At 38.7% G+C, this 26,832-nt stretch overlaps 1 protein-coding gene and 1 pseudogene across 2 annotated transcripts in view; both read right to left on the minus strand.

Annotated features, from left to right (window-relative positions):
• Positions 1-4,618: 4,618 nt before the first annotated feature.
• Positions 4,619-26,832, minus strand: part of Acer3 (alkaline ceramidase 3) — a 97,497-nt gene continuing 75,283 nt past the window's right edge. For both annotated transcript variants that reach the window (XM_051148993.1, XM_051148992.1), the window contains exons 7-11: positions 22,127-22,185; positions 13,036-13,137; positions 9,695-9,799; positions 6,226-6,271; positions 4,619-5,535 (exon numbers count right to left, since the gene is read on the minus strand). In XM_051148993.1, the coding sequence (XP_051004950.1) occupies positions 5,482-5,535; positions 6,226-6,271; positions 9,695-9,799; positions 13,036-13,137; positions 22,127-22,185 (366 nt within the window). In that variant the 3' untranslated portion in view covers positions 4,619-5,481. The remainder of the gene's footprint in view (positions 5,536-6,225; positions 6,272-9,694; positions 9,800-13,035; positions 13,138-22,126; positions 22,186-26,832) is intronic.
• Positions 9,811-11,337, minus strand: LOC127192349 (DNA repair protein SWI5 homolog; annotated as a pseudogene).

Raw genomic sequence — 26,832 nt, forward strand, 5'->3', positions numbered from 1 at the left:
TAAGAATTAAACATCACAAATGGACAGCCTACTTTAACTGAAGTTTTAAAATATCTAAAGAAAAAAACTGAAGTTTTAATTTACAATTAATAAGTTTTACAACTACATCTACGATAAAGAAATGTTAAAAATGAGCAAGAAATTAACAAAAACTTTTAAGATTGTATAAGAACCGAAGACAATTTCTAAAAACTAAACAAAACCCCCTAAGCATTCTCAGGCTGTGCTTTTTTGTCTATCAAAGAAAAGAACTGTTGCAGTCTAATTTAGGATAAAGCCTAAAAAGAGAAGGGAGCTCATTCTAAAAATTCCCAGTCCTCCCTAACAGCTTTACCTCGAAGCTTTCTTGTGTCACTAAGCCTTTCTTCCCCTCCAACAGACAGACTTGAATTCTTCTATATGGATCCACTTCACTGCATGTAACCTGTTGTCATTGTGTCATGCCTACTCATCGTAATTGTTCTCATGCAATCATCACTGTCATTCTGTAATCAGAAAGAAGTAAATGATAGAACTCTGTGGCCATTTTATTTATACTTTTTAAAAAGTCCACTTTATTGTGTGTTTCTCTTAGCAAGCTTAATTCTTTACAAAAGGTCTACTTTGTGTGTACAAGTGGTTTGCCTGCATGTATATATATGTGAGAAACTGTAAAATTGTAAAATTATAAAATGTAAGACCTGAGGCCTCTCCCAGTTCTTGTTACTGCTAGCCTCAGGAGTTCCACCCTAGTTCCCAGAATAGCTACATGCGAGCTCCCCACTATCAAAGGTCCCATAGGGTTTCCAGTAACCACCCTAGGGACCCACACCCAAGTCCCCACAAGAGGTCTCCCAACGCCAATGTCCATATGGTCTAACTTGATAAGCAACCCCTCCTGCTTTGTGGTTTTAGCCTTTAAAAACTAACCTGTAACAGCTACTCGGGGTCCTTCACCTCCTGAGTGCTGAGGGACCCTGATATATCAACAATTGGGACTTCTGATGTGTCAGTAATACATTTTACCTATATATCCAGCCTGTGTGACTTGAGTGGTCTCTCGCGGCGACCCCCTTCCTGAATTGGACTCTAGGGTCCAACATATGCACCCCATGTATGTCTGGTACCCTTAGAGGTCAGAAGAGGGCATTGTATACCCTGGAACTGGAGTTATGAATGGTCATGTGCTACCTTTGGGTGCTGGAAATTAAACCCAGATCCTCTGCAAGTGCAACAAGTGTTCCTAAATACTGAACTATTACTCTACCCCATTGCTAGGCCTAATTTAAAACATGTGAGTAAATATGCATATCTGAGAGATATATGAAAAGGCACAAGTGCACACTGCCTCATAATAAATAAGTATTCTTAACTTTCTGAAATTTGTTCAAATGATGTTTTTTGCCTATCAAATATTTTATGAACCCTTTAAATGCTATTGTATATGTAAGATGAACAGCATTAATTGGTGTCACAACATGAAAGCTCCATTCTACTAAATCTTACACTGGATGCACAGATTTTGATAAAGATTTTCTTGCAAAATCAGTTCTGAAAAAGATTAAAATTTTATTTCATTTTTTAAAGTCAAGATTAACAAAAATAAAACAGCATGAAAATGCTTTATGTTGATCCAATTTTCTGAATGCTATGTTAAGAATTCTGTTGGACTGGTTCCTTTCAGTGTTCTTAGTGTACAAGTGCTGGATGTAAGATTTCTGGTAATGCTGAGATACATCTAGAATGATGGTTATATTTGTGAAAGATCTTTAATTTGAACTTCCTTTCCAAAATGAAAATTATAGGAGCTACAATACCATTAATCAGTAACATCAGACTGGGTTTATGTACTCTGCATGTTATAAAAAGGACATACTATTTATTAAGTCTTACCACAGAAGAAAGTCTCCCTCATTTTGGCTACAACTCAGCACACTGCTAGAATCTTATTTCTCTAGAGATCCTGGGCAAGAGACAATATACTATGTCTGACAAGGTATTGCAGCTGGTTAAAAAGGGGACCGAATGTTTGGAGATAGGATACATACAGACTGTAGAGGTCATTCTAAGGAAGTTACACCAGTGTTCATAAGACCCAAGTCTCCACACGTGCCTCACGAAGCCTAACACGAGCCTCACGAAGCCTTTAAGACAAGGTCACTTACACCTATAAGTCGAGGCCGAAGGACTTAAAGGATCTCTTCAGACAACAAACAGGATGCTTTAACTTCATAAAGGCAAAGATAAACTCTATTCTAAATCTATCATAATTATAGCTATGTTTTGGTTTTTAAAATTCTTTTTCTTTTGGCACTGTTGGTACTCAATGGTTACAATCCCATGCTATCTTCCCTTTAATCCATTCCAGATTTTTTTTTTCTAAAAATTGCTCTTTTGTATTTTGCCATGATTTTAATGCTTAACCACCAGTTGGGTTTTTTGTTTGTTTGTGGGTTTTTGTTTGTTGTTATTGTTTTTGACAGTCTAAAGCACCATATCCAGAAGATTTTACACAAATATAGCTATGGTTTTCCTCACTTTGGTCCTTTCTGGGGCCATTGGTTGGCATAATCATACTATTCTTGATTAGATTCTTATACTGACAATTTTTAAAAAATATATTTATTTTAGGGGTATGAGTGTTTTGCATACATATGTATGTGCACCACATGTGTGCCTGGTGCCTGCAGATGTCAGAAGAGGTCATTAGATCCACTGTAGTTATGGATGATTGTGAACAACCATGTGGGTGTTGAGAATCAGACCCAGAGCTGCTGAAAGAACAATTAGTGCTCTTAACTGCTAAATCATCTTTCCAGCCCAAGTTCTTGTATTTTTAAATATGCAAATTTTATGTCATCTAGGATATGGCAATTTCAAACTTAACTCATTATGATACAAGGATTCAAATCAACTCCTCCAACAAAAACTGCAAAGCCTCCTCTGCAACCAACAGATAAAATAGGAAGACAGCTTTGGTCTCTCTTTGGCAAGAACTATACCCTTCATTAGCATGGAAATCATACAAAATACATTATCTTCCTTTAGCTCCTCAAAAAAGATTTTTGGAACCACAACTCTGAGGATGGGTGTAAACTGAGGTAGGAGAAGAGGAAGTTCTAGAGCTAACAAACAGAAACCAATCCCAAAGGAAGACTGGAAACCCCTGCAACTGAGGTCTATCCATAACAAAACAGCATCCTTTTAAAAAGCCCCACCTTCTCTAATAGACAGAAAAGATGGAGGCTATATAAATGTCCTATAAAGAGTAGAGACTCTCTTGGCCCAGGACCTGTCAACCTTAGACCTTGGCCCACTCTCATTCCCAGGAATGCTTTTCTTTTTTCCTAATAAAAGGTCTCTATTTCCATCAGTACCCATGTGTCCCCGATCCAGGTCTTGCTCCAGGAAACAAGAACCTGGGAATCTCAGTGGGCGTACTCTGGACGCTGATCCATGCTATAATAAAGGTACAACTAAGGCTCTCTTAGTTTTGTGTTTGGCAAGTCTTGCTTTCATAAAAGGTGTTTGTTTAATGGCCCTCTGGGATGCTAAAGGAAGGAAGCTAGGACTTGGGCTTTCAAAAACTAAGGCCAGAGGGTGAAGGAAACATTTTTGGTTTTAAAATGTGCCAAGGCTACTAATGAGCCAAACACTTTTTTTCTTCTTTTTCTGAGACACAGTTTCATTATGTATCTGTGGGAAAGAATAAGCCTTGTCACAGGTGGGAGCAGTCTTGGCGGGCTTTACCCTTGGGGCACCCTGAGTGGAGCCATCCTGGGTCTGGAATTCAGGAAGCAGACCTGGGAACCCCACTTGGACTATTGTCTTTCTAATGGACCCTCACCGGGAGAAGGAGACGGTCCTTCCCAGTGACTTAGGTAATTGGGGAAGAGAGAATAACAAAGTCAGCTGGGGAGAGAGCGTGAGAGCAGCGGACCAGCTGGACCAGCACGCGGGCAAGAGAGACCTGCCCCGTGGAACGGTTACCGGAAGGTTCACTCTTTTGTCCCTTTAACCTTTTTCCTTCTTGTATAAGCTAGTTGGGTTGTATAATAAAGTTTAATTGCTAAGAAACAGAGTCAACATGTATCCCTGCCTGGCCTGGAACTATGTTAGGCCAAGCTGGCCTTAAATTCACAGAAATCTGCTTACCTTTGCCTTCTGAGTGTTGGGATTAAAGGCATGCATCACCCTGCTAGGCTAAGGCTAGCTAATGAATATTGAAAAAAAAAAAGGGGGGTAAGTTTTTTTACTTTTAACCAATTTTGCATGAAACAATTCCTACTTTTCTTTTGAAGCCATATCTCAGGATCCAATCAATAGATATATGATCTGTTATTTACTGTTTGTAACAATTGAGAATTGAAGTCAATTTCTTCTACACTCAAATCCAAATTAGAGCTATTATATTTGCCTCACAATGAGTTCTAGATGTAGTAAAAGTTACAAGTCAGCACTGTTTCAACGCTGGTATTTCTTCTCCTCAAAAAATAAAAGAGCAAATACTTCAGTAAGCTTTATGCACGACAGTTCTGACCATTTTGCATCTAGTTAACCTGACATATGTGCCTGGACATAGCCTTGACTTTTCTGAGACCTGTAAAATATTACATAATGCAAAAGGTAAAAAAAAAAAAAAGTACAACTTTCCCTGATAACTTCACTTAAACTATGCTGTCATACAGAATATGGGTAGGCTAGACCACCAGTTAAATTTGCTAGACACAAAAATAACAATTTGAAGATCAAAGAAAGCAAGGCACCAGCCTTTGCTGGTGAGAAGGACTACATTCCACAGTGCCATGGGAGAGCTTCTGAAGGATGGGACATGGCCCACCCCTTTGAGTGGCTATTGCCACAGAGCCCAAGACACATCCTTGGAGGTAATGAGAGCAGAGCCTGCTCATTGGCAGGTCAGAGTTTTCTTATGGCACTCCAGCTAGCACCAAGGCAGACAGCGAGGAGCTACCTACAATCCCACAGCCAGGTCTTTCCTTTTCTAATATTGGAAAACCATCGATGACGTTAATAATATAAATCAAAGCTGACACAGCTAAGTGCTGGCTCACACTCGACCACCTGGATTTGGGATTTTGCCAGTCCTTAATGATTTTGTTTAATATTTAATCAAAAATTAACAAAAGTATTGTTAACATGCTACTCTTGTAAAAAAATACAAAAAAGGAAAAAATATTAATTTTCCATGAATGACCAGCACAAACTATTAACCTGTTAAGAAAAGCCCAACTTCTCCACCATTCTAAAATATAAATATACACCATCTGTTTCTTTGTAAGCGTCTTAGGTCCAGGACAAATGAGATAAAGCCAGGAGCTAGAAAAGAAACACCCCACAGACCAATTGTTCATTCTCTGTGTGGCTGAGTCATTCATCTCTTGTGACTGGCATGGTGCTTTGAATGTGCAAGTCTTTGGGGATTTCTTGACCATCTTGCCAGAACTACAGTAGTTGTGCTTTCTGTTTTCTCAGAATAATTCATCAGTGCTTCCTCTGAGGTTCAAACATGATCACTGGCCAGATTCCAAAGAGAAACTGCGGAAACAAAGGAGGACAAAGTGAGAGAGGAAGAAAGCATGTTAAGCCTGGAAAGTAACGTGGAAGGACAGTCCCTAGGAGGCTGGACTGCAGCGAATGTTAGGTTTGTTAGTATTAGCAGGCCTTTCTGACTTGTATCAGATCTCAAAAACTATTTTCACTTAATTTATTTAAAAGTATTAAGCATCTACTTTGTCAAACATGGAAGCAGTTATTTAATCTATATTTCTTAAAATTTTGGTGCATGTGTTTATGTGTCTATCATGTGTGTGTGTGTGTGTGTGTGTGTGTGTGTGTGTGTGTGTGTGTGTGTGTGTGTATGAGTGTGCACATAAATGCAGTGCTTGTGGAGGCCAGAAGAGGGTATTCGGTCCCCGAGAGCTGGAGTTAGAGGTAGCTGACATGGGTACTTGGCTCTCTGAAAGAGTAGGACATGCTTTTAACTGCTGAGCCATCTCTCCAGCCCCTTAAGTCTTTAATTCTTAAAATAATGCTCTTAACAACTCCAGTCTGTTGAAGTAACTCAGGCTTAAAGAAGAGGCTTGTCTAAGATCACAGAGTAGTAATGGATAACTAGTGCTTCAGATCTGATGTCTACTGCTTCCACGTCTGTGCTGCCCCTGTTGTTTCTTACATGCATTGATCTCAGGACTACCCACCACCCTAGCCTGTACAACACAGACTTACCTTCACTTTTGGCCTGTACCTCAGGTAAAGTGTCCTTGTATATAAACTGAAAGAAAAGTGGGAACATTTCTCAGACAAATCAACTCATAGACTATAATTTCAGGATGTTTGTAGTTTAGAATCAAGCATGACATTTTAATGCCCCATGTAGTTGGTATCACAAATCCATCTTTGAAAATGCAGCTATAAGCATTAATTAAATAAAAGTATGAGAAACACAGAGAGGTAACAGTTTCCTTGGTGTCTGTCTTTAAAGTGAGTCACTCCTGGAGGTGAGGTTAGATCAGCACATGTGGCAAACATTGCTGAATTTGTCCCTGAAAGATACCCGGCTGTCTGTAACATACAACATATATAGTTTTATGTATACTACACTATTAAAATGCATTTAAATAATAACAAAATAGATCATGACAACATATACAAAACCTAATTTCCTAGTATTTCAAATAATGCAAAATTCAAAAGAATCTACTAGTTAAATTTATAGAATTTAATATGGCTATCCTATACCTTTCTGTACTAAAACTGGAGCTGCAGCAAATGACAGTTTAGCTGTAACCTGGACATTTGCTAGCTATAAGACTTTGAACTTGTTAATGTCTGATACTTTTAAGTATTTATCCAACAACAACAATTTCAGGCCATCATAATCTACATAGTGAGAACATTAGCCACCACAGGGATACAATACTGGGAGTCTCCAGAGAACCTCCTCAGCCCAAAGATAAGTGCGGCAGCTGAGACTAGGTACACAAAGAAGCCACTAAAGTGAAGACAGCTCTGGTGAACTGTGAACACTTGTCCAATATAGACTCCTATGAACATAACCCACAGCAAAGATGAGTGTCTACAAGTTGCAGTAGGCCCTCCCCTACCTTGTGTCTGTGATTGACCACCTCCACACTTGAGAGCACATAAAAAAGCTATGCCAAGGCTTCCTCTAGTTCTCTTTCCTATTTTTCTGCCTCTGTGGGTGCTCTTTTTTCTTTTACTTCACTCTTAGTAGTATTTCCACTTTACTATGTATATTTTTAAAATATGCATATCCCCCAAACCCCCTTTTCTTGAGGAAGGGTCATCATATGTAGTTCAGGCTGGCCTTAAATTCACTATTAGATGAAGATAACTTTGAACTTTCTGATGTCTTAATCTTTTCCCATTTTTTTTTTAAATAAAAGAAAATGCACTCAGCTTTCATTTGGTAAAATATGTATTCTTTGCTACCTTAAATTTTTGGATCAGAGTTTTGCTCAGATATGCATGCAGGCATGTCAATTATTTAAGGAGTTATTGTTTTAAAGCCAGCAATGCCACATCACACAAGGCTACAGGGATCAAGGTAAGAGAAACTAAGATACTGTCAAGATTTTACATTACCAATGGCTTTTTTTTCTTTCTTTCTTTTTTTTTTTTTTTTACATTTCAGACAACCAGATAGGTACCCAGAAGTCTTCAGTCACTTGACTTAAACTAATGGTTTAACTAATTCCACCTGTCCTTTCTGGCTTTCTTTTCCCTCAGTCATTCTCTCTTGGACTCCAGGAACAAGAGTTCTGATCAGTAGGCCCCATCTATAAACAACATGCAATGATTTGAAACTAGACTCCCACCTAGCTCTGCATGGCTACGTGAAGTTAATGATCAATAAGGCCAAGATTGCTTATCTTTGCATGTTTATTGATCCTATTTCCACTTTTCCACTTTTGTTCCTTCCCAATTAAAACCAGAAGGTCTAAGTACCTCAAAGATAGAACTGAAGACATTGGGTCTTGTGGTACTTTCTGCTATAGCTATACTGAATATAGTTTATGGCATCTTTACAAAGATGCTCTACCATACCAGAGATCTCCAGTGTACACCTAAAGTACTCCACAAAACCAAGGTACCTCCTAAATCACAATAATACAATCCTTCTAAGCAGATAATTAATAACACATTCAAGCTACAGTGCCCTGATCTCCATTTTTAACTGTCCCAAGATTTTCCTTTTCTTTCTGCACTAGGTTCCTACCCAGGCACACACATACCAACAGCCTACACCTTACAAGTTTGTCTTCCCTAGCTACCAGAGCTCAACTTTGTTTTTCATGCAGTTGCTACTCTTAAAGAACACATGGTTATCATTCTGTAGAATGATCTTCAACCTTCACCAATTTTCCCTCAAGACAGAGCAGACCTGAGCCATGAATTTTGATTAAAAGAAAATTTAAGAAAAATTCTCTCTCTCTCTCTCTCTCTCTCTCTCCCTCCCTCCCTCCCTCCCTCCCTCCCTCCCTCCCTCTCTCTCTCTCTCTCTCTCTCTCTCTCTCTCTCTCTCTAGGGTTTCTCTGTGTAGGCCTGCCCTGATTGCCTTGGAACTCATTCTGTAGACCAGACTGACCTCAAACTCAGAGATCCACCTGCCTTTGCCTCCTGAGTGCTGGAATTAAAGGCATGCACCACCACCACTGCCAGGCTTTCTTTTTCTATAAATATTTTAGTCTGTTCCCAACAAGAATCTAAGGCTAAATGTGCCATTGGTGAAGATCAGTGTGCACATACTCATTCATTAAATAGCATTACATAGTGGGTGCTAACTACTGCACATTTGAAAAGTGGTAATAAATAGGTAAGCCCTGCTCTGGACGAATTTACACCAGAGTGGGGGAAGAAAACAAGTAAATACAAACATAACTCATCATAAACACTTTGAAGGGTCTGGAGCAATATAGTTCAGCATTTAGGAGCACTGGTGGCTCATAATCATCTGTAGCTCTAGTTCCAGGGGATGTGATACCTTCTTTTGGCTTTTGTAGGCACCAGGCATACATATGGCACACACAAATACATGTAGGTAAAACATATAAAATAAAAATAAATAATTTTTTAAAAAATCAAATAAATAAATAAAGTGATTTGAAGAGAGATAAGGCCTGATAAGTGGGAAAAGGATGAAATGGAGGTATGACTGGGTGGGTGACCAGTGAGAACATAAACTCCATTTTGCCCTAAATGGCTAATCCTAAACAGTCTCTTTAAAGACAACAAAAGGGGGTAAAGTGATTACCAGCTTATTTCTGGAAAAGGATCCCCCTACTCCCAGAAGGTCCAGACTGAAAACTATAAGATCATACACCATCACGCCTCCTTGCCACTCATCCAGACTTGGGTATAACTGGGTTTGTTGGATACCAGTCAGCTGTGAGCCATCCACTTTCAGGAAACACATGATAGACTCCCTAATTATCAGCCTCTCCATGACCCTATACACATGACAGAAGTGTGGGAAAGGATTTTTTATGGTACCAAGTGGCAAAGACAACACTGGAATATAAGTCCTGATTCTGTCTCCAACATTTTATATTTACACCTTCTTACTTGAAGTATAAAGTTAAAAAAAAAAAAAAAAAGAAAGAAAGAAAGAAAAAAGAAGAAGAAGAAGAAGCAAAGTTCTTCCAATGCTAGTTAAAAAGTCTTTCTTTCCTACCTGAAAAGGGTGTGAAGATAAGAACCCAGGCCAGTTAAAATATGCCACCATGCATGAAACTGTGTTGTAACACCTAGGATAGGGGGCACTCTCTTTCGAAAGCTCCTGTGTGAAGAAGAGGGAAACCACAATGTTACAAATGAAGCTCACTAGGGCTGACATTACATTTTGAAATATTCTTTTTTTTTTTTTTGACAGCTCATATGTTTATTAACAAAAGGGACAACCACATGTATCCATTCACAAATGTAGGAACCTTAGCACTAACACATCTGAGCCCTCCCAACACCCTTCTTCTCCAGGATCCACCCCCAACTGTCTGGGCTCTTTAGAACATTTTGGGCTTCTACCCTTTTTTATCTGGAAACCATATGAATGTGCTATCTGGGCTCTCTGCTCTTCATGTCCCCACGGGCCATGGATAAAATCTGCACGACTCTGCTCAGTCATTCAGGTCTAGATCAAAATCCGGATATAGCTCCTTGGTGGTGACACCTCGGGTCACAGTGAGCTTGCTCAGTAGCATCTGGGCTACATCCTTGACGTCATTGTACTCATGGAGGAGGGAGATGTGGTCCTCCAGTTCACACACACAGCAGCCCTCTGCTCCTAGCTGGGAGATCTCCTTGTCCAGCATTTCCTGCTTCTCCTTCAGTTTCCTCCTCGCTGACTTCATCAGCCTCTTCAGACTTGGGAGATGGCGGCGGTGATTGGAAGGGCCCACAGCCACCTCGGTTGAACTCTGACTCAGTCCCCTGAAGCCTGAGGTCCGAGGTACCCGGATTGAGGACAGGAATTGCTCAGAAGGGTCCAGGGTTAGGGTTAAATGGTTGCTTCAGGTAATGAGAAAGCCCCAACCCATTTTGAAATATTCCAAAATATGGCAATTATTTAATTTCTTATATTTACTGTCTTGTTTTCTAAAAGTGTATTGTGGGAAAGCAGTATTTCCAGAAGTTTTATGAAGAAATGACTCAAATTAATGTGGAAAACAATTTATTGACATCATGTTAATTTTAATGCATATTAATTAATTAAAGGCTTTGAAAAGTCTTACCATAGAATCTATCTTTTATTCTAGGTAACCACGAATCCATGGAAATTGGTTTTTAGGTTATATTTTATTAATACTCTGAAACAACTATTTTCTGAAACACACTTTGAGAAACACTAATCCAGTTAGCTCTCAGTTCAGGAAACAATACACATGAATTCCTTTCATCTCAGTATGCCACCATACAGTCTATAAATTCCTCTCATATCTATGGTTTCACATCTAAATGCTTCTTTGGGGAACCAGTCATTAACAAAATTATATATGGCAGAAACTTTAAAAAATATATTAATATTAACATATATTAATATTAATTTAGGTGCCCAAGTTGACACCTAGTTGGGTCTCAAATTCTTCTGATTAAAGAGGTATATATTACATGAATATTCATTAGAGAAGAAGAGCAGCGTGAAAGGACAATCCGAGGCCACACTGCAGGTTAGTGGATCAGACCCAGGGCATGACTAGTCACTCGGTATATAAGCTTTGCTCTCATAGGCATTCTGCTGGATATTTCCACTTCAGAAGCATGCATCTACAACTTAGTTTCTTACTTTACTTTTTCTACGCTGGCCCCACAGGGTTTCATGCAGTCTAGGCTAGCTTTCACGTCCTGAACCTCCTGCCGCTGGGACTATGGTCATACACCACCATATCCAGCTAGATCTTAGTGTTTAAGCAAGGAATGTATTTACTTGTCTACATTTACTTACACAACTTTTTACTACAGTGATCTAAGCAAAGTATATATTTATTTAGCTACATTTAAAGTTTCACATTTACATATACAACTTTTTAATAATGAAACTATAGAGAATTTCAAACATATGCAAAGGTATATAAAGTAAGAGCCATATGTGGTAGTACATGCTCATAAGTCTAGTACTGGGGAGATGGAGACAGAAGGATACAGAATTCAAGATCATTCTTGGCTACTTAGTGATCTCAAGGCCAACCTGGTCTATGTGGGACCCTGTCTTAAAAATAGTCACCCTCCTCTAAAGTAAGCAAAATAACAATACATCTACTACCAAACTTCAGTCATTATCAAATTAGGCTAAACCCATGTCATCTGAGCCGTGACCTATGTCTCTCTTCCACATTACTTTGAGGAAAATTCTAGATATCATATTTTAATCACTAACTATTTCTATAATCACTAGAAAAAAATCTTTAAACCATAGTCACAATACTATTTTTCATCTAAAATATTAGTAACCCTTTAGTATAAAATATATAATTATTAATCGAGTTCAACATTTCTTTAAAAATTTTTTTATTTCAACATTTCTTCTTATGTTTTCACAGTGAATCAAGATCACAAAAGGCTAGGAGCACTGTTAGCCAATGGCTAGCCTGCACTCCTTGGTTTTGTTTTTTGGTGTTGGCAATCCAACCCAGGGTCTCATGCATACTAGACAAGCACTCAACAATCTGAGCTATACCTTTAGCTCCCTTAATATCTCTTTAGTCTTTTAACATTAGGTTAGACTTCCATCTTTCTCCTCTTCTGTAATTTATTTGCTGCAGAGACCAGGTCATTCAACTTCTAAGTTTCCAATAGTCTAAGCCTTGCTGATTGACATCTTCCTTGGAAAGTTTTACATGCATTTCAAATGGTTATTACGAATCATTCTTGTTTACTCAATGAAGCAGAGTAGGTAGTTTTCTTTTTTTTTTTTGAGACAGGGTTTCTCTGTGTAACCCTGTCTGGCCTAGAACTCACTCTGTAGACCAGGCTGGCCTCAAACTCACAGAGATTCACCTGCCTTGGCCTCCCAAGTGCTGGGATTAATGGTGTGTTGCCACCATGTTGGTTTGTTAGGTAGTTTTCAAAGACATAGTAAACCTGTGATTAACTATATAGTTTTGTGATACACACATACAAAATAACCCAAGATTATAATATATTCTGAGGTTTAAACTTTCAGGCAATTAAATAGATATTTCCAAAGTTTAATTTTACTGTGCTATATAGTGTCAATATTCATAAAAATTCATTTTAGGACATCATTGTTTCTATACACCTACAAAATTCTTAATACAAGAATAATATAAAGCTGGGCATGGTGGCGCACGCCTTTAATCCCAGAACTTGAGAGGCAGAGGCAGGCTGATCTCTGTGAGTTCAAGGCCAGCCTGGTCTACAAAGAGAGTTCCAGGATAGCCAAGGCTACACAGAGAAACCCTGCCTCAAAATAAATAAATAAATAAATAAATAAATAAATAGAATAAGCTTAATACAATGCTTCCAAGATCATTTTCTAGGAATGAAAATATATCTTACCTCAGCGAATCACAAAAGATGTTATCTACATTCCACAATAAAAATCCCAATAAAAAGATAGTCAAGGATGTATAACCTAGACCTCTAAGCCATGGATAAACCCTGTGGAAAAAAGAAACAACATGACAAATCTTCAAGTCACATCATGATCGGAGGTGAGAGCTGGAAGTCATCATTTTTATGAGAAAGGAAAGTCCTCAGGCGACTAAGAGCAAGCCCATCTATTAACCTAATGTTTTTGCCAATCATGTGTTACATTCTTCAAAAAGGTTTTTTGAGGTGAGTCTTACTATATTGCTACTTAGGCTGGTCTCAAATTTCAGGGCTCCTGCAGTCCTCTTGCCTCAACCTCTCCTCAAGGAGCAGAGACTATAGCAGTTCACCATGTGCCTGGACATTTGCTGAATGTTTAGCTATTTAAAGGTACTGAGAGAAAATGATCCATCAAGACTGGTAAGTATGTGAAGGAGACAGTCTGATATACTTGACCCCACAGTTTTTCAGTGGCATGGGAGAGATAAGGGAAAGGTGGTTTTAGAGCCTGTTTGGAGATTCTAGCCAGGGAGCGCGGCTACTTGTATACCCTTGACAGAAGACCAGTCTTCCTCTATTCAGGGAAGGTCATCCTTGTCCTCTTTGACTGAGCACATGCAGCTTCAGGAGGGACACACATGGCAGTGAGGGAGGAGGGGGACACCCACCTTGCTAGCCAGATCAGCTGAATTAACCCTGGCGAACAGTGGGGTGACATATGTTGCAGTCAGATTGCCCTCATATCTAGTGAGCTTAGAATTAACATACCTTGAATCAAATTCTTTGCCAGGCACTGAACACACAGGCATGTGTGTTCACACATGCACATACACACACACACACACACACACACACACACACCCCTAAATCACAGAATATACTGAGTTCTTAATGTGTCAGGCAGGGTTCTAACTAAGCATTTCAGTGGGAGTCAGTTAACACAACAAAGCCCTGCTCTCAGGATATTATGGTTGGGGCAGGAAACAGTATTGGTTATAGCTGTTTTGAAGAAAAGTAAAGTAATTTGGAGGTAATATAGAGGTATTTGGATGGGGAACACTTTTGTCAAATCTGTAAATATATATATGAGGCAGGCATTCTTTTTGCTTTGCTTCTGAGGAAGCTGAAGAGTGGTGAATTGGTTCAAATATAACAACAGCAGCTTATTCACTTTGTACAACTTTAATAAAGTGGATTTTTTTTTTTTTGAGACCGGGTCTTGCTAGGTAGCCTTGGCTGGTTTGCAACTAGGTTGATCAGGCTAACTTCTAACTTTTAACTATCCTCTTGCCTCTGCTTCCAATGTACTAGGATGATAAGCATACACTACCACACCTGGTTTAGAACATACATATTTAAAATGTACATCTAGGGGTGAGAGAGAAGGCTCAATGTTAAGAGTACATACTGAGTTTGGTTCCCAGTACCCATGTTAGGCAGCTCACTAAATCAGGGGTTCCAACTCCCTCTTTTAGCCTCTGGAGGTACTGTCACTTACTTGCCCATAATCACATATAGACAAACCCACATAAACACAATTAAGAATAAAATAAACTTCGAAAAATGCACATGGGAATCCAGGCTTAGTGGCTCACATCTCTAATCTCACATTTGGAAAGCTGTGTCAGAAAGATGCTGTAGTGGGAGGACAGCCTGGGCTATGGAGAGAACCTGTCTCAAGAAGACAAAAACAAATGAACAGAAGGTACATGCAACTTCTAGTGTGACCAAAACTAACATTATTTCAGAAAGTGGGAGGGGGATAGGAAGAAGGAGAAACTGAGGAAACTGAGCTTGGAATCATACTAACTGTTCCCTTTGTTTGATGACTTCTTTCATTTGGTGTTGAGATTCATTCATTCTTCCATGCATATGAATACATTATTTACTTTATTAATAATACTCCACAGCATGGATATAACACAATTTGTTTGGTTGTCCAAATGTTGAAAGACATTTGTTTCCACTTATTGACCATTACAAAGAAAGCATCTATGAGCATTCCTAATTAAGATCATGTGTTGAAATACACTTTCTCTTCTCTTGGGTAAATAGGTAGGAAAGAAATGGCTTGGCTGTATGAGATGAATGTTTAGTTTTTCAAGACACTATCCAAGCATTACCTCCTTTCTCTTTCCCATCTCATATCATTTCTTTCTGGGTCTTGGAAGGAAAACTAGGATCCTTGACATGTTAGACAAGTTTGCTACCACTGGGCAGTAGTCTCTCAGGCAGTGGGGTAAGGGCTGGTACTGATTTATATTTACAAGTGGTTTCAGTTGTTCTGACTCCATGCAAAACTGGTGTGTCACTCCAATTCATTTCAGTCATATCTCTAGTAGTGCAGTGGCATCGCATTGTTTTTATGTACACCCCCTCAAATCAATAAGGGGTATTGCTTGTATACTTATCTCATCCATATATTTTCCTCAATATGGTATTTATTGTTTGAGTTGTAAGAGTTCTTCATAGATTCAGGATATAAGTCCTCTGTTGAATATGTATTTTTGAGATATTCTCTCCAAGTCTGGGATTTGCCTTTTGTTTCCTGGACAGTCTCTAAAAACCAAGTTTGTAATTTTTTTCAAGCCAAGTTCTTTCTATGGTTTGCCTAGGATGGCCTTGAGCTACAGGGTCAAGTTATCCTCCCACTTGGCTTCTTGTTCATGTTACTTGGTCTGTCAAAAGTTTGTTAATTTTAATTAACTTCAAACTTGAATTTATCATTTTTCTTTATAGTTTGTGCTCTAATAAATCTTTGCCTAATTAAAGTTTGCAAAAACTACTACTAGAAGTTTAATAATTTTACTTTTACATTTGGAGATATGAATCACTTTTATTGTATTTTTATAATATTTTATAATATTTCAGGACTAGAACACTTCCATAGAAGGCATATAAGGGTATGTGGTTGAAGGCTGTCTTCACTTACGGTGGCCCACACCTGCAATCCCCACACTTGGGAGGCTAAGGCAGAAGGTTCATATGTTTAAGGTCAGTCTGGGCTACCTACCAAGAGAAATTATGCTTCAAAAAAGAATTAGTACAACTGGTTGAAAAGATGATCTTTTCTTTTCTTTCTTTTTTTAAAGATTTATTTATTTATTGTTTATACATTACTCTGACTTACATGCATGCCTGCATGCCAAGAGAGGGCATCAAAACTCATTATAGATGGTTATGAGCCACCACGTGGTTGCTGGAAATTGAACTCTGACCTTTGGAAGAACAGCCAGTACTCTTAACCTCTGAGCCATGTCTCCAGCCCCCAAGATGATCTTTTCTATTAAGTTATCTTCACTTTTTTTTTTTTTTTTTTTAAGATCAGGCCAGTATGGTGTGCTAGTCTACTTGAGGTATTCTATATTCTATCCTTACCAGCTATAGTACACCGCCCAGTCAGGTATAGTAGAATAAATCAAGCTCTTAAGTTCTCCCACACTCTCTTTTTAGTGCTGAAGACCGGGCCTTGTGTACGCTATGCACATACTCTACCATACCCATAGCTCTAGTCCTCTAATGCTGTTCTTTTCCTTAAAACTGTTTCATCCATTCTTGGTCTTTTGTGTCCTATGTAAATGTCAGAATCAAGTTCTGTATTTAAAAAAAAGAATTCCAAACACCAAAGGGTGTTTGGCCTACATGTATACCTGTGCACCATTTATCTTTGCAGCTTCTTCTTTGGATTTGACGCTTTGGAGTTCTTCTTACGTCTTTTTAAGCTAGCCAGCATTTAAAGGTTATTGCGTTTTACAGAGTTCCATGCCTCTCTGGGAGCCTACGTCTGACCTCTCTCCCAGCCCCACAGCTCAGAAGAAAGTGCCTGGTGCAGATGCTTCGTGTAGTGCAGTTCCTGCAGGAGCATGTTTGTCTCCCAGAACACCCTGCCTTAGGAATGCTTTCAGACCTGAACTTTTAAAGACAGACTTAATAATGTGGAATATTTTTTAGATACCACTTTTATTAGGTTGAACAAAAAAAAGTTTTGCAAATTTCTTGGCCAATTTTTTTTTAAATAAAGTTACTTTGGACTAGGGAATGCATTCTTAAAAAATAAATAAGCAGTTAAAAAAAAAGCCTATTGTGTTTTACTCAGAATTTCTAGGTATTTTATTACAGAAGGAATTTAAAGAGCTCAGGCACAATTTAAAACAAAAGTTTGAAAGTTCTTTATAAAGAAACATGTTCCTGGGTTCTAGGGATTATCAAGTTAACTAAGTTTTTAAAAGCTCACAGTGAGCTGGGCTATGCTGGCTCACATCTTTAATCCCAGCACTAGGGAGAGAGAGGCAGATAGATAGATCACCAAATTCAAGGCCAGCCTGGTCTACAGAGTGAGTTCCAGGGACAGCCAAGACTAAATTGAAAAACTCTGTCTCAAAACAACAACAACAACAACAAAGGCTCACAATATATTCAGGAACAGATATGGAGAAAATGAGCAATGCTAAATAAATTAATCACTAAACAGAGATACAAGAAAGAAGGTATGGCAAGGCGAGAGAGAGAGAGAAAGAGAGAGAGAGAGAGAGAGAGAGAGAGAGAGAGAGAGAGAGAGAGAGAGAGAGTGTTTATTTTATTTCATAAAAATTATCACTAGTAAATACTTTAAAATCTTTTTATTATATTAGGGAGTGGGCAATATGTGTTTTGTTGGTAGCTTAGCATGTTGCTTTGCGGGGGCGCGGGGGGTTGGTTCTCTCCTTTTACCAGTTAAAATTAAGATTTAACATGTGGGTCCTGGGGATAGAACTCAGATCATCAGGTTTGGAGGGAAGTGCCTTCACCTACTTACTGAGGCATCTCATCAGCTCACTGGTAAGTCTTTTTTAAAGGTATGTGTTTCTCAGCATACCTATAGCCTATCACACTGAAGTTAAGTTGAGGAATGTATTTTTTGTTTCTCTACATCTCCTTAAGGTGTTCAAATTAAAAACAAAATAAAGTGGGAGGTTGTGCTTCTGGAATGATGCAGTAAATAGTTCTTCCTATTCTTTTTGCTAAATTCCACAAAATCTTGTATATTATAGATAATATTAAACAGACATTTGAAGACTTCTGAAAGGGATAAAGATGGAAGTAGACGAGGTATGAGTCCTGAAAAAGATAGTGTTAAATTCGCTATGTTTTCTTTTTAAATCAATATTATTTTAATTGACAAAATGCAACAAATTATGGCTATGTATACTTATGAGACACATGCCTATGCTGTATATATACAATATGTAATAATTAAATCAAGCTAGTTAGCATACTGTATCTCACTTGTCATTTTCTGTGGTAACACATTTCAAATTTATGATTTAAGCTGTTTTAAAATGCACATTACTAACCATAGTAAAACGTTGCACAACAGATCTAAAAATTGCATTCCTCCTGTCTGACATTTTGTATCCTGTAGAAAGAATCTCTTGTGTCTATATGGAAGTATCACCTTTCAATAAAAAGCTAATGGTCTATAGCTGAGGCAGGAAATAGGAGGTGGAACATCTGGGAGGCAGAAAGGGCTCTGGGCTAGAGCCAGGCACCGGAGAGTTATCTGGCAAGATGGGAGGAGAATAGACACATGGTACCTGAGCAGAGGTAGCCAGCCACATGGCAGAATGTAGATTAGTATAATGAGCTATTTTAGGCTATGATCTAGTCAGAGAAGAGTCTAGCTATATGGCAAAGATATTAGTAAATATTTTGAGTCTCACGAGTCATTATTATGCAAGCTTGGAGAAGGGAGAAAAAACCATGATAGTACCCTTCCACTAACATTTTCCCATTGCCTCCCTGCCCCCTCTAGCCTCTGATAATTATCATTTACTCTATACTTACAAGAGTTCAACATTTTCAGTTTCTACGTATAGTAGAGATTGTGTGGTATACTTGGTATTTTTTCCTTTTTAAAAATTGATTTTTTAAAATTATTTATTTATTTAGTGTGATGCTTGCACACAGGTACCATAGGGCCCACATGAAGGGCAACTCACAGGAATCAGTTTTCTCCTCCCACCATGTGGGTCCCAGGGATGAAACTCAGATTGTTAGTCTTGTTGGCATGCACCTTTTACCTGTTAAGCCATCTCACCAGCTCAAGTGGTATTTCTATATAAACCTGGGTTATTTCACTTAGCACAATAATGCTCTTCAGGCTCATCAACCATATGTATTCTTTTTGTTTGTTTTGTTTTTCAAGGCAGGGTTTTTTGGTATAGTCTTGGCTGTCTTGGAATTTGCTCTGTAGACCAGGCTGGCCTCCAGAGATCTGCTTGCCTCTGCTTCCAAGTGCTAGAAATGAAAGTGTGGACAACAACTGCCTGACACCATATGCATTCTTTTGGTCTAATATACTCTGGTGTTAAAAGAGAACAAGCCAGTATCTGAAATCCAGGCACAGGCAGAAAAGATCTCAACAAAACCTACTTTCTCCAGCCAATGAAACATGAAAAGGGCCAGCCTAACAAGACAGAAAACTTAAAATAATAATCCCTTGCTATAGTCAGACATCACAAAGATTGTAATTCCTTCCTCAAGCTATGCAGCAAATGGAGAGCCCAGACTTGCATCCTTTTTAAGTATGTAGGAAGTAGAGGCAGAAAGATCACAAGTTCAGGTCCATATTTTAAGAAGACTGGTGTCCTTACAGGAATATGGCCATGTGAAGAAACAGGCAAAGGCAGAAACTACAATTAAGTATGGCTAGAAGTGCCAGCAAAACACCAAAGAAAGGAAGCAGTGGGACAGCATGAAGACACCTCTATCTGTACTTTCAGCCTCTAGACCCAAGAGGCAACAAATCCCAAATGTTTTAAGGCACTCAGCTTGCAGCACTTTGCCATGACAGCCCCAGAAAACTGACACAGACACTGAAAAGGGAGGTAAGGTTTCTGCCCTGCACTAGAAACTGACATTGGACCTTAGCAGTTATATACGTACACTGAAAGCAAACAGAGCACATAGCACAAGCACTATAGATATTCTGGAATGGAACTCTTAAAAATGGCCAGGCTGTCTGTGTGGCATTAGCCCTTAATCCCAGCACTCTGGAGACAGTGGCAGGCAAATCTCTGAAAGTCTGAGACTAGTCTGGTCAACATAGTGCATTCCAGGACAGCCTAGGCTATATAGTAAGAACCCATCTCAAAACAAATAGCAATAAAAAGAAAACTGAAAAATTGACATCAAAATTAAGAATTTTTACTTACTAAAAAAGATTCTGAAAAGAATATCAAAGACAAAGTCAGATTGTAGGAAACTATTTGTAAACTACATATTCAACAAAAATTAGAATCTTAAAACTTTTAAAAAGCAAGAAATATCCTTGGTAAAATTTGTAAGTACAAGAGAAAATAAACAAAGAACATACTAATGGCAAAAAAAGAACATATGAAGATACATTTAGCATCATTAACCATTAGGGAAATATAAATTAAAGTATAAGATATTAGTATGTACCTTCATTATGGCTGGAATAAAAATTACTGGTGAGGATGCAGAGAAATTGAATCACTCATATATTATGGGCAAAAATGGTACAGCCACTCTGGAAAACATTTCTGTAGATTTAAGAAAAACTAAACAATTACCATACATCCCAGCAATTCCACTCTGGGACTTTATTCCAGAGAAAAGAAAACGTCACACACACACACACACACACACACACACACACACACACACACACACACAGCACATAGATGTTCACAGTAGCTTTATGACAGCCCCGATCTGGAAGTTACTCAACTGTGGTGTATCTCTACCATGAATACTACTTAGCAAGAGAAAAGTCTACACTGCTATTCAGAGGATTATACTGAGGTTCAAGAAAAAAACTCCTCTAATGTTATATCCTATATGGTTCTATTTCTGAAACTTTCTTGAGCTGACAAAACTGGAAAAATAGAAGACTAGTAATTGCCCAGGGTTAAGGACAGGGAGTAGAAGTTGAGGGCAGGGAGTGGATGAGGTGACAAAGGGGTAACACAGGGATCCTTCTGCTGACGTTTTGTGTCTCAATTGTGTCAGTGTCAACTCCTGGGAGTGATACTATACTACACATGCATTTCGACATTATCTCAAAATAAAAGGCTTATTTTTAAAACAAAATTGGGGAAACTACATAGATCATACTACTTTCTGAGCTGAGCACCTGCTGTATGGTTAGGACCTAGTTAAAGAATTTTCATAAGTTCTTACTAAAGATTATATATAGTTCTTAAATGATCATCTATGAAGCACTTAGTTAGGGGTTGGAGGTGAAGGGAGGGGAGGGGGGCAGGTGCAGGATAGAACTGGCCTTATGCCTGCCAGCTGAGTGCTCTGCTGCTGAGCTGCTTTCCTAGCCTGTGGAACTTTATGACATAAAAGCCTTCCTTGAGAGGTGCTACTTAACCTAGGCAAGCAAATCCAAGAAAGAAACAAAAACATATTTATTCTTTTGATTTAATTTTTTAAATTATTAATTCATTCATATTACATCTCTATTGTTATCCCATCCCTTGTATCCTCCTATTCCTCCCTCCCTTCCGCTTACTCCCTACTCCCCTCCCCTATGACTGTGACTGGGGGGGGGGTTGATTTAAATTTTTAAAAAGAATGTATGTATGCACATGAGTCCCCTATCTGCATGTACACCTGCATGTCAGAAGAAGGCATCAGATCCTGTCATAGATGGTTGTGAGCTACCCTGTGTTTGTTGGGAATTGAACTCAGGACCTCTGGAAGAACAGCCAGTGTTCTTAACTGTTGAGCCATCCCTCCAGCCCAACAAAAACATTTTTTAAAAACGTAGTACTTTTCAAAGTCTAACATCATAGTTAATGTTATACATATTAAAGCAGGTGCCTTGTATATAGTTTTCTTCAAATTTCCTTAATTTTAGAGCTCTTGTTTTTATATGATGCACATTAATAAATCACCTAAAGAACAAGTCTTTTATACATCATAATAAAATGCTGGGTTTTAGTTTTCTATCACTATCCTGCTAGAGTTAAGTTTTATTTTATTCCAATTTAGGCTTTAGACTTACTGTTATAAGCCTGAATATATTTTATCAGAATGTATTACTTACCATGTAACAATATAAATAGAACGAAGTACTAATGCAAAGACCAACATTCCATACATGACCTGAATAGGAAAGAAAAGAAAGCAGTCAGTACAATTCTTCCTTCCTTCCTACCTACCCATCCATTCCATCCATCCATCCGTCCGTCCGTCCGTCCGTCCATCCATCCATCCACCTATCTATCTATCTTGTGGAGACAGGGATTAAACCCCATACATTCTAGGGAAGTGTCCTGCCACTGAGCTACTTTGTCCATAGCTTCCATTTCTTTTGTTTCACAAAGGCTTACTACATAGACTAGACTGGTCTAGGATTCTGGATCCTCCTGCCATAGTCTCACAACTGCTGGGACTATGGCTGTGTGCCACCATGCCCAGTTTAAAGTCATCTTTTAAAAAGATGGGAGGGCCAAATGCAGTGGCACATGCTTGTATTCCTATTACTTAGGAGGCTGAGGCAGGAAGATCATTAGTTTGAAGGTAACCTGGACTATATTGCTAGATCCTATCTCAAAGCCAGTCAACCAACACACACACAGCATTGATCTTTCTCATAACAAACAAGATTCCAAAGTAACTGTTGGGGGTTGGTGTGGTGCCGGTGTGTATTCAAATGCTAAATACTGGCCTCCAAATCAGGTTGTAGCCCAGACAAGTACATTCTCACATACACTGAATACTATTGTATAAACTTTGCTCCCCAATATTCTGATTGGTTAAATATAGTGGCTGACAGCCAATTATTGGGCAGAATAGAGGTAGATGGAGCTTCGGTTCCCAGGCTGGGGTGTCTCAGGTAGGGACCACGAGGCCAGGAGAGGCAGGGGAGAGAGAGAGAGAGAGAGAGAGAGAGAGAGAGAGAGAGAGAGAGAGAGAGAGAGAGAGAGGGAGAGAGAGAGAGAGAGAGAGAGAGAGAGAGAGAAGGAAAAAGATGGAGAGAAAGGACGTGGCCTGATGGGGCAGATCCAGCCCAGACGGGATGACATACTGGCAAGTAACCTGGGTAATGCAGCTGTGAGGTAGCCTGAATAGCTTAGAAAAATTAGCTTAAGTCATACTTGCCCAGTTATTTCGCTTAAGGCTTATTTAAATAAACCAATAGGTCGCTCTCTCTATTGGGGTGCTAGCCAGGTCACAGAATAGCCCTCCAGTGTCAGATATATGTATTTGAAATATATATGAACTTTTAAAAAGTTTTTTTTTCCTAGTTTTGACATTAACTAGATGAGAGAAAGCAGACAAATAAATATCCTTTCAAACTCTCACTTATTTCATTTATAAAGAAAGATGATATTTTAGTATGATATTGGTTACGTCAATCTATATATTATGCATGAACAGGCAGACATATTGTGTGTATGTATATTTATATACAATTCAACATATAACAGATCAAAATTAGTAGTTATCTTTTTTCCAAATGTGCTTATCACATCAGTTTCCTTACATTCCTAATTAATAATGGAGGGCCGGAGTGATGCCTCAGTGGTTAAGAGCATTAGCTGCTCTTCCAGAGGACCTGCGTTCAATTCCCAGCACCTGCTTAGCAGCTCACAATTATCTGTAATTCAAGTTCCAGTGAATTTAATTCCCTCATACAGACATACACACAGGCCAAACACCAATGCATTAAAAAAAAACTGATATGACTAATTTATAATAAAATGTACAAAGAAGCAGAACAGGAAAAGTTAACCCAAACTGCTTCAATTCTTGTTTTTCACATCGTGTTTTTACAAAACCCAAGGATCAAGTGAGAAAAGACAATTCTTCATATACTGATGTATCACATTTGGGAATCAATCTTTAGCAGACATCTAAAACTTAGCAGACACTGGGAAAATTAAGTAAAAGGGCTTCCTGAGACAGCAGATGGTCTGAGATACCAATGACTGATTTGTCAGTTTTGCTGCTAAAATGACTTCACTGGCTTCTTAGGCATTCTTATCTACTCTTATTACATATGCTTTTCTTCTTTTCCTTTGCTGTAAGATATATCTATTTAATGTGACAGCTATGTAATTAGAGTATTACCTTATTTTGAAAGACCATCAAATTAAATCAGTGCATTTGGGCTCTCATTTGGAGATTTCTGGATCACCTTGGGCTTAATAGTAAAGTAGAATTGTTATTAGTACTTTCCTTCCTCGGGAAATCGAATCTGGTGTTTATTAACCTTTTCCTTTTAGTTTTCTTATCAATATTTATTTCTAGACCTAAGTCAAATACCTTTTAGAAGTTTTTCATCATTTATCATGAGCAGGAATTTACATGTCATTTGACATCTTATTATATAGCTTATAATGTTCATTTATTTTTATGAATATGTATGATTTGCTTGTATGAATGTGTATTATGTAGATACCTGGTGTCTGCACAGCTAGAAGAGGGCATCAGATCTCCTGGAACTGGAGTCACAGATGATTGTGAGCTACCATATGGGTGCTGAGAACTGTACCCCAATTCTCTGTAAGAGCATCAAGTGTTCTTAACCACTGAGCATCCTTCCAGCCCGATGTAGGCTTAATATCAAACTGTACTATTAAGTTTAATAACGTTGCATTCTTATATTGTTTCCATGTGATACCTATAAAATGATACTTTTTTGTTTTCAACATTTTAAATGCTTTTAATTTATTATTATTGGATATATTTTTGTCTGAGAAGTATGTGTGACTGTAGATGCATGTATGTAGAGGTGTCCTTCCATCATGGGACCCAGGGACTGAATTCAGTAGTCAGGCTTGCACCATAAGAGTTTTTTACCAGCTGAGCCATTTTGCTGGCCCATTTTCACAAATCAAGGAACACAAGATCAAAGTGTCAAGAGATCAAGATTCTAAATTTTCAAGCCAATGTTTTTTAGATAAGTTTGCTTCCCCCTTCTTTTTCAAATAATGGGTAGCTGTGTCACTATCAAAAGACCAAACAACTCATTTATCATTGTTTCGTTTTGTTTGTTTCTTCATGGTGCTAGGGATTAAACTGAAGGCCTTTTGACTGCTAAGCAGATTCTACCACTGAATCCTCACCCCTTCCCTACTAATGAAAACAGGCTGGGTGTGGTGACACGCCCATTGTAATACATAATTCCTGCACTTGGAAGGCTGAGGCAGAAGTATCTCAAATTTGAAGAAAACTTGAGTTATATAGTGAGACACTCTCTAAAAAGACTAAAACCCAAAAATGAGAAGAGTGAAAACATGTGTTATGAGTGGAATAATACCTACTTAGTATAGTTGTCACGCATATTCTGCAAACATTTAACATTTTGCCATATTATTTCTCTGTCTGTCTCTCCCTCTCTACCTAATTACATATCTATAACTAAACATTTAGGTGCATGTCTCCCCCGAAACAAGGACATTCTATTACATAGCCAAAGTATAAACACGGGAACTATAATAATGGTGGTATGCTACTAAACAGCTTTATTCAAAATTTACAGTTGTCTTAATATTTGTAATAGGCAAGCCCAAAAAAGTAAATAATCAGGGCATGGTTGTTGATGCCTTAATCCCAGCACTCTGGAGGTAGAGGCCAGCCTGGTCTCTGAGAGTTCCAGGCCAGCTATTACTACATAGTAAGGCCCTGTCTAAAACAAAACACTCCACAGGGCATGAAAGCTACATTCCATTATCACCTATCTCAATTGTGATGCAGTTGTGTTGTTTTGTTTTGTCAAGACGACACATGTGGGTCAAGTGGGAGTAGAGAACCTCAACTGAGAAATGCCTCTATAAAGACTGGCCTGCAGGCAAATCTGGAGGACATTGTTTTGATTAAAGAGTGATGTGGGAGGGCCAAGCCCCCTGTGGGTGGTGCCACCCTTGGGCAAGTGGGCCTGAGTTATATTAAAAAGCAAACTGAAGTTTTCTGTAGTGGCCCCCATCTGTTGCAGAGACAAGGTACTTGCTGAGGGGTGAAGACTACACTTATCATGGGTATGAGGACAGTGTTTGCAGACTGTCGTTAGGGTTGTGCTGCTTTAGTAAAGCACTGGCTGCACATTCTCCTCCCATAGCCATGACCAGCTAAACTCTACAGCATTGCAGAGCCCAGGCCCAATGAACACATCTACAAAGCAATCCCCACACCAAAGGCTCTGGAAATACTGTGGACGAGGGAATGGTAAGATTGTAAGAGCCAGACAATCAGGGAATTTGCTGTGAGACTGTCTCTCCTAGGAATGTCAGAAGCTACACCCATCAAGTCTCGCTAACATGACTCTCCAAATATGAGCTGAACAAGGATGACACTAATGAACATGCCAAATTGGATAGGAAAAAAAATGCCTATGAGGCCTCAACTTTACATAAAGAACTATAGGCAACTGAGGAAAGTTGGAAATGGAAGAGGTATTCTTCTTAAGGGAAGAGCACACCAATTGATTGTCCTGTGCTAAACAATCACCCTGAAAACATACATACAGGTAGCAAAATATAGACCAAGCAGGTTGTATTTAGGAATATATTTGTATACATGCATACATATATGCATGCAATAGCAATTTAAAAAGAGGCCATGAGTTTGAAGGAGAGTGGGAGGAGTACATGATAGAGTTTGGAGGGAGGAAAGGGAAGGGCAACTAAATTCTAATTTAAAAAGCAAGCAGAGGCATCCATGAGAAGCCAGTAAGTCTTACAGTCTCAGCTTAAGTTCCCAACTCCAGGTCCCTGCTTGAGACCATGCCTTGACTTCCCTACATAA

The sequence above is a fragment of the Acomys russatus genome, chromosome 7 (assembly GCF_903995435.1).
Source record: "Acomys russatus chromosome 7, mAcoRus1.1, whole genome shotgun sequence".
Classification (NCBI taxonomy): Eukaryota; Metazoa; Chordata; class Mammalia; order Rodentia; family Muridae; genus Acomys; species Acomys russatus.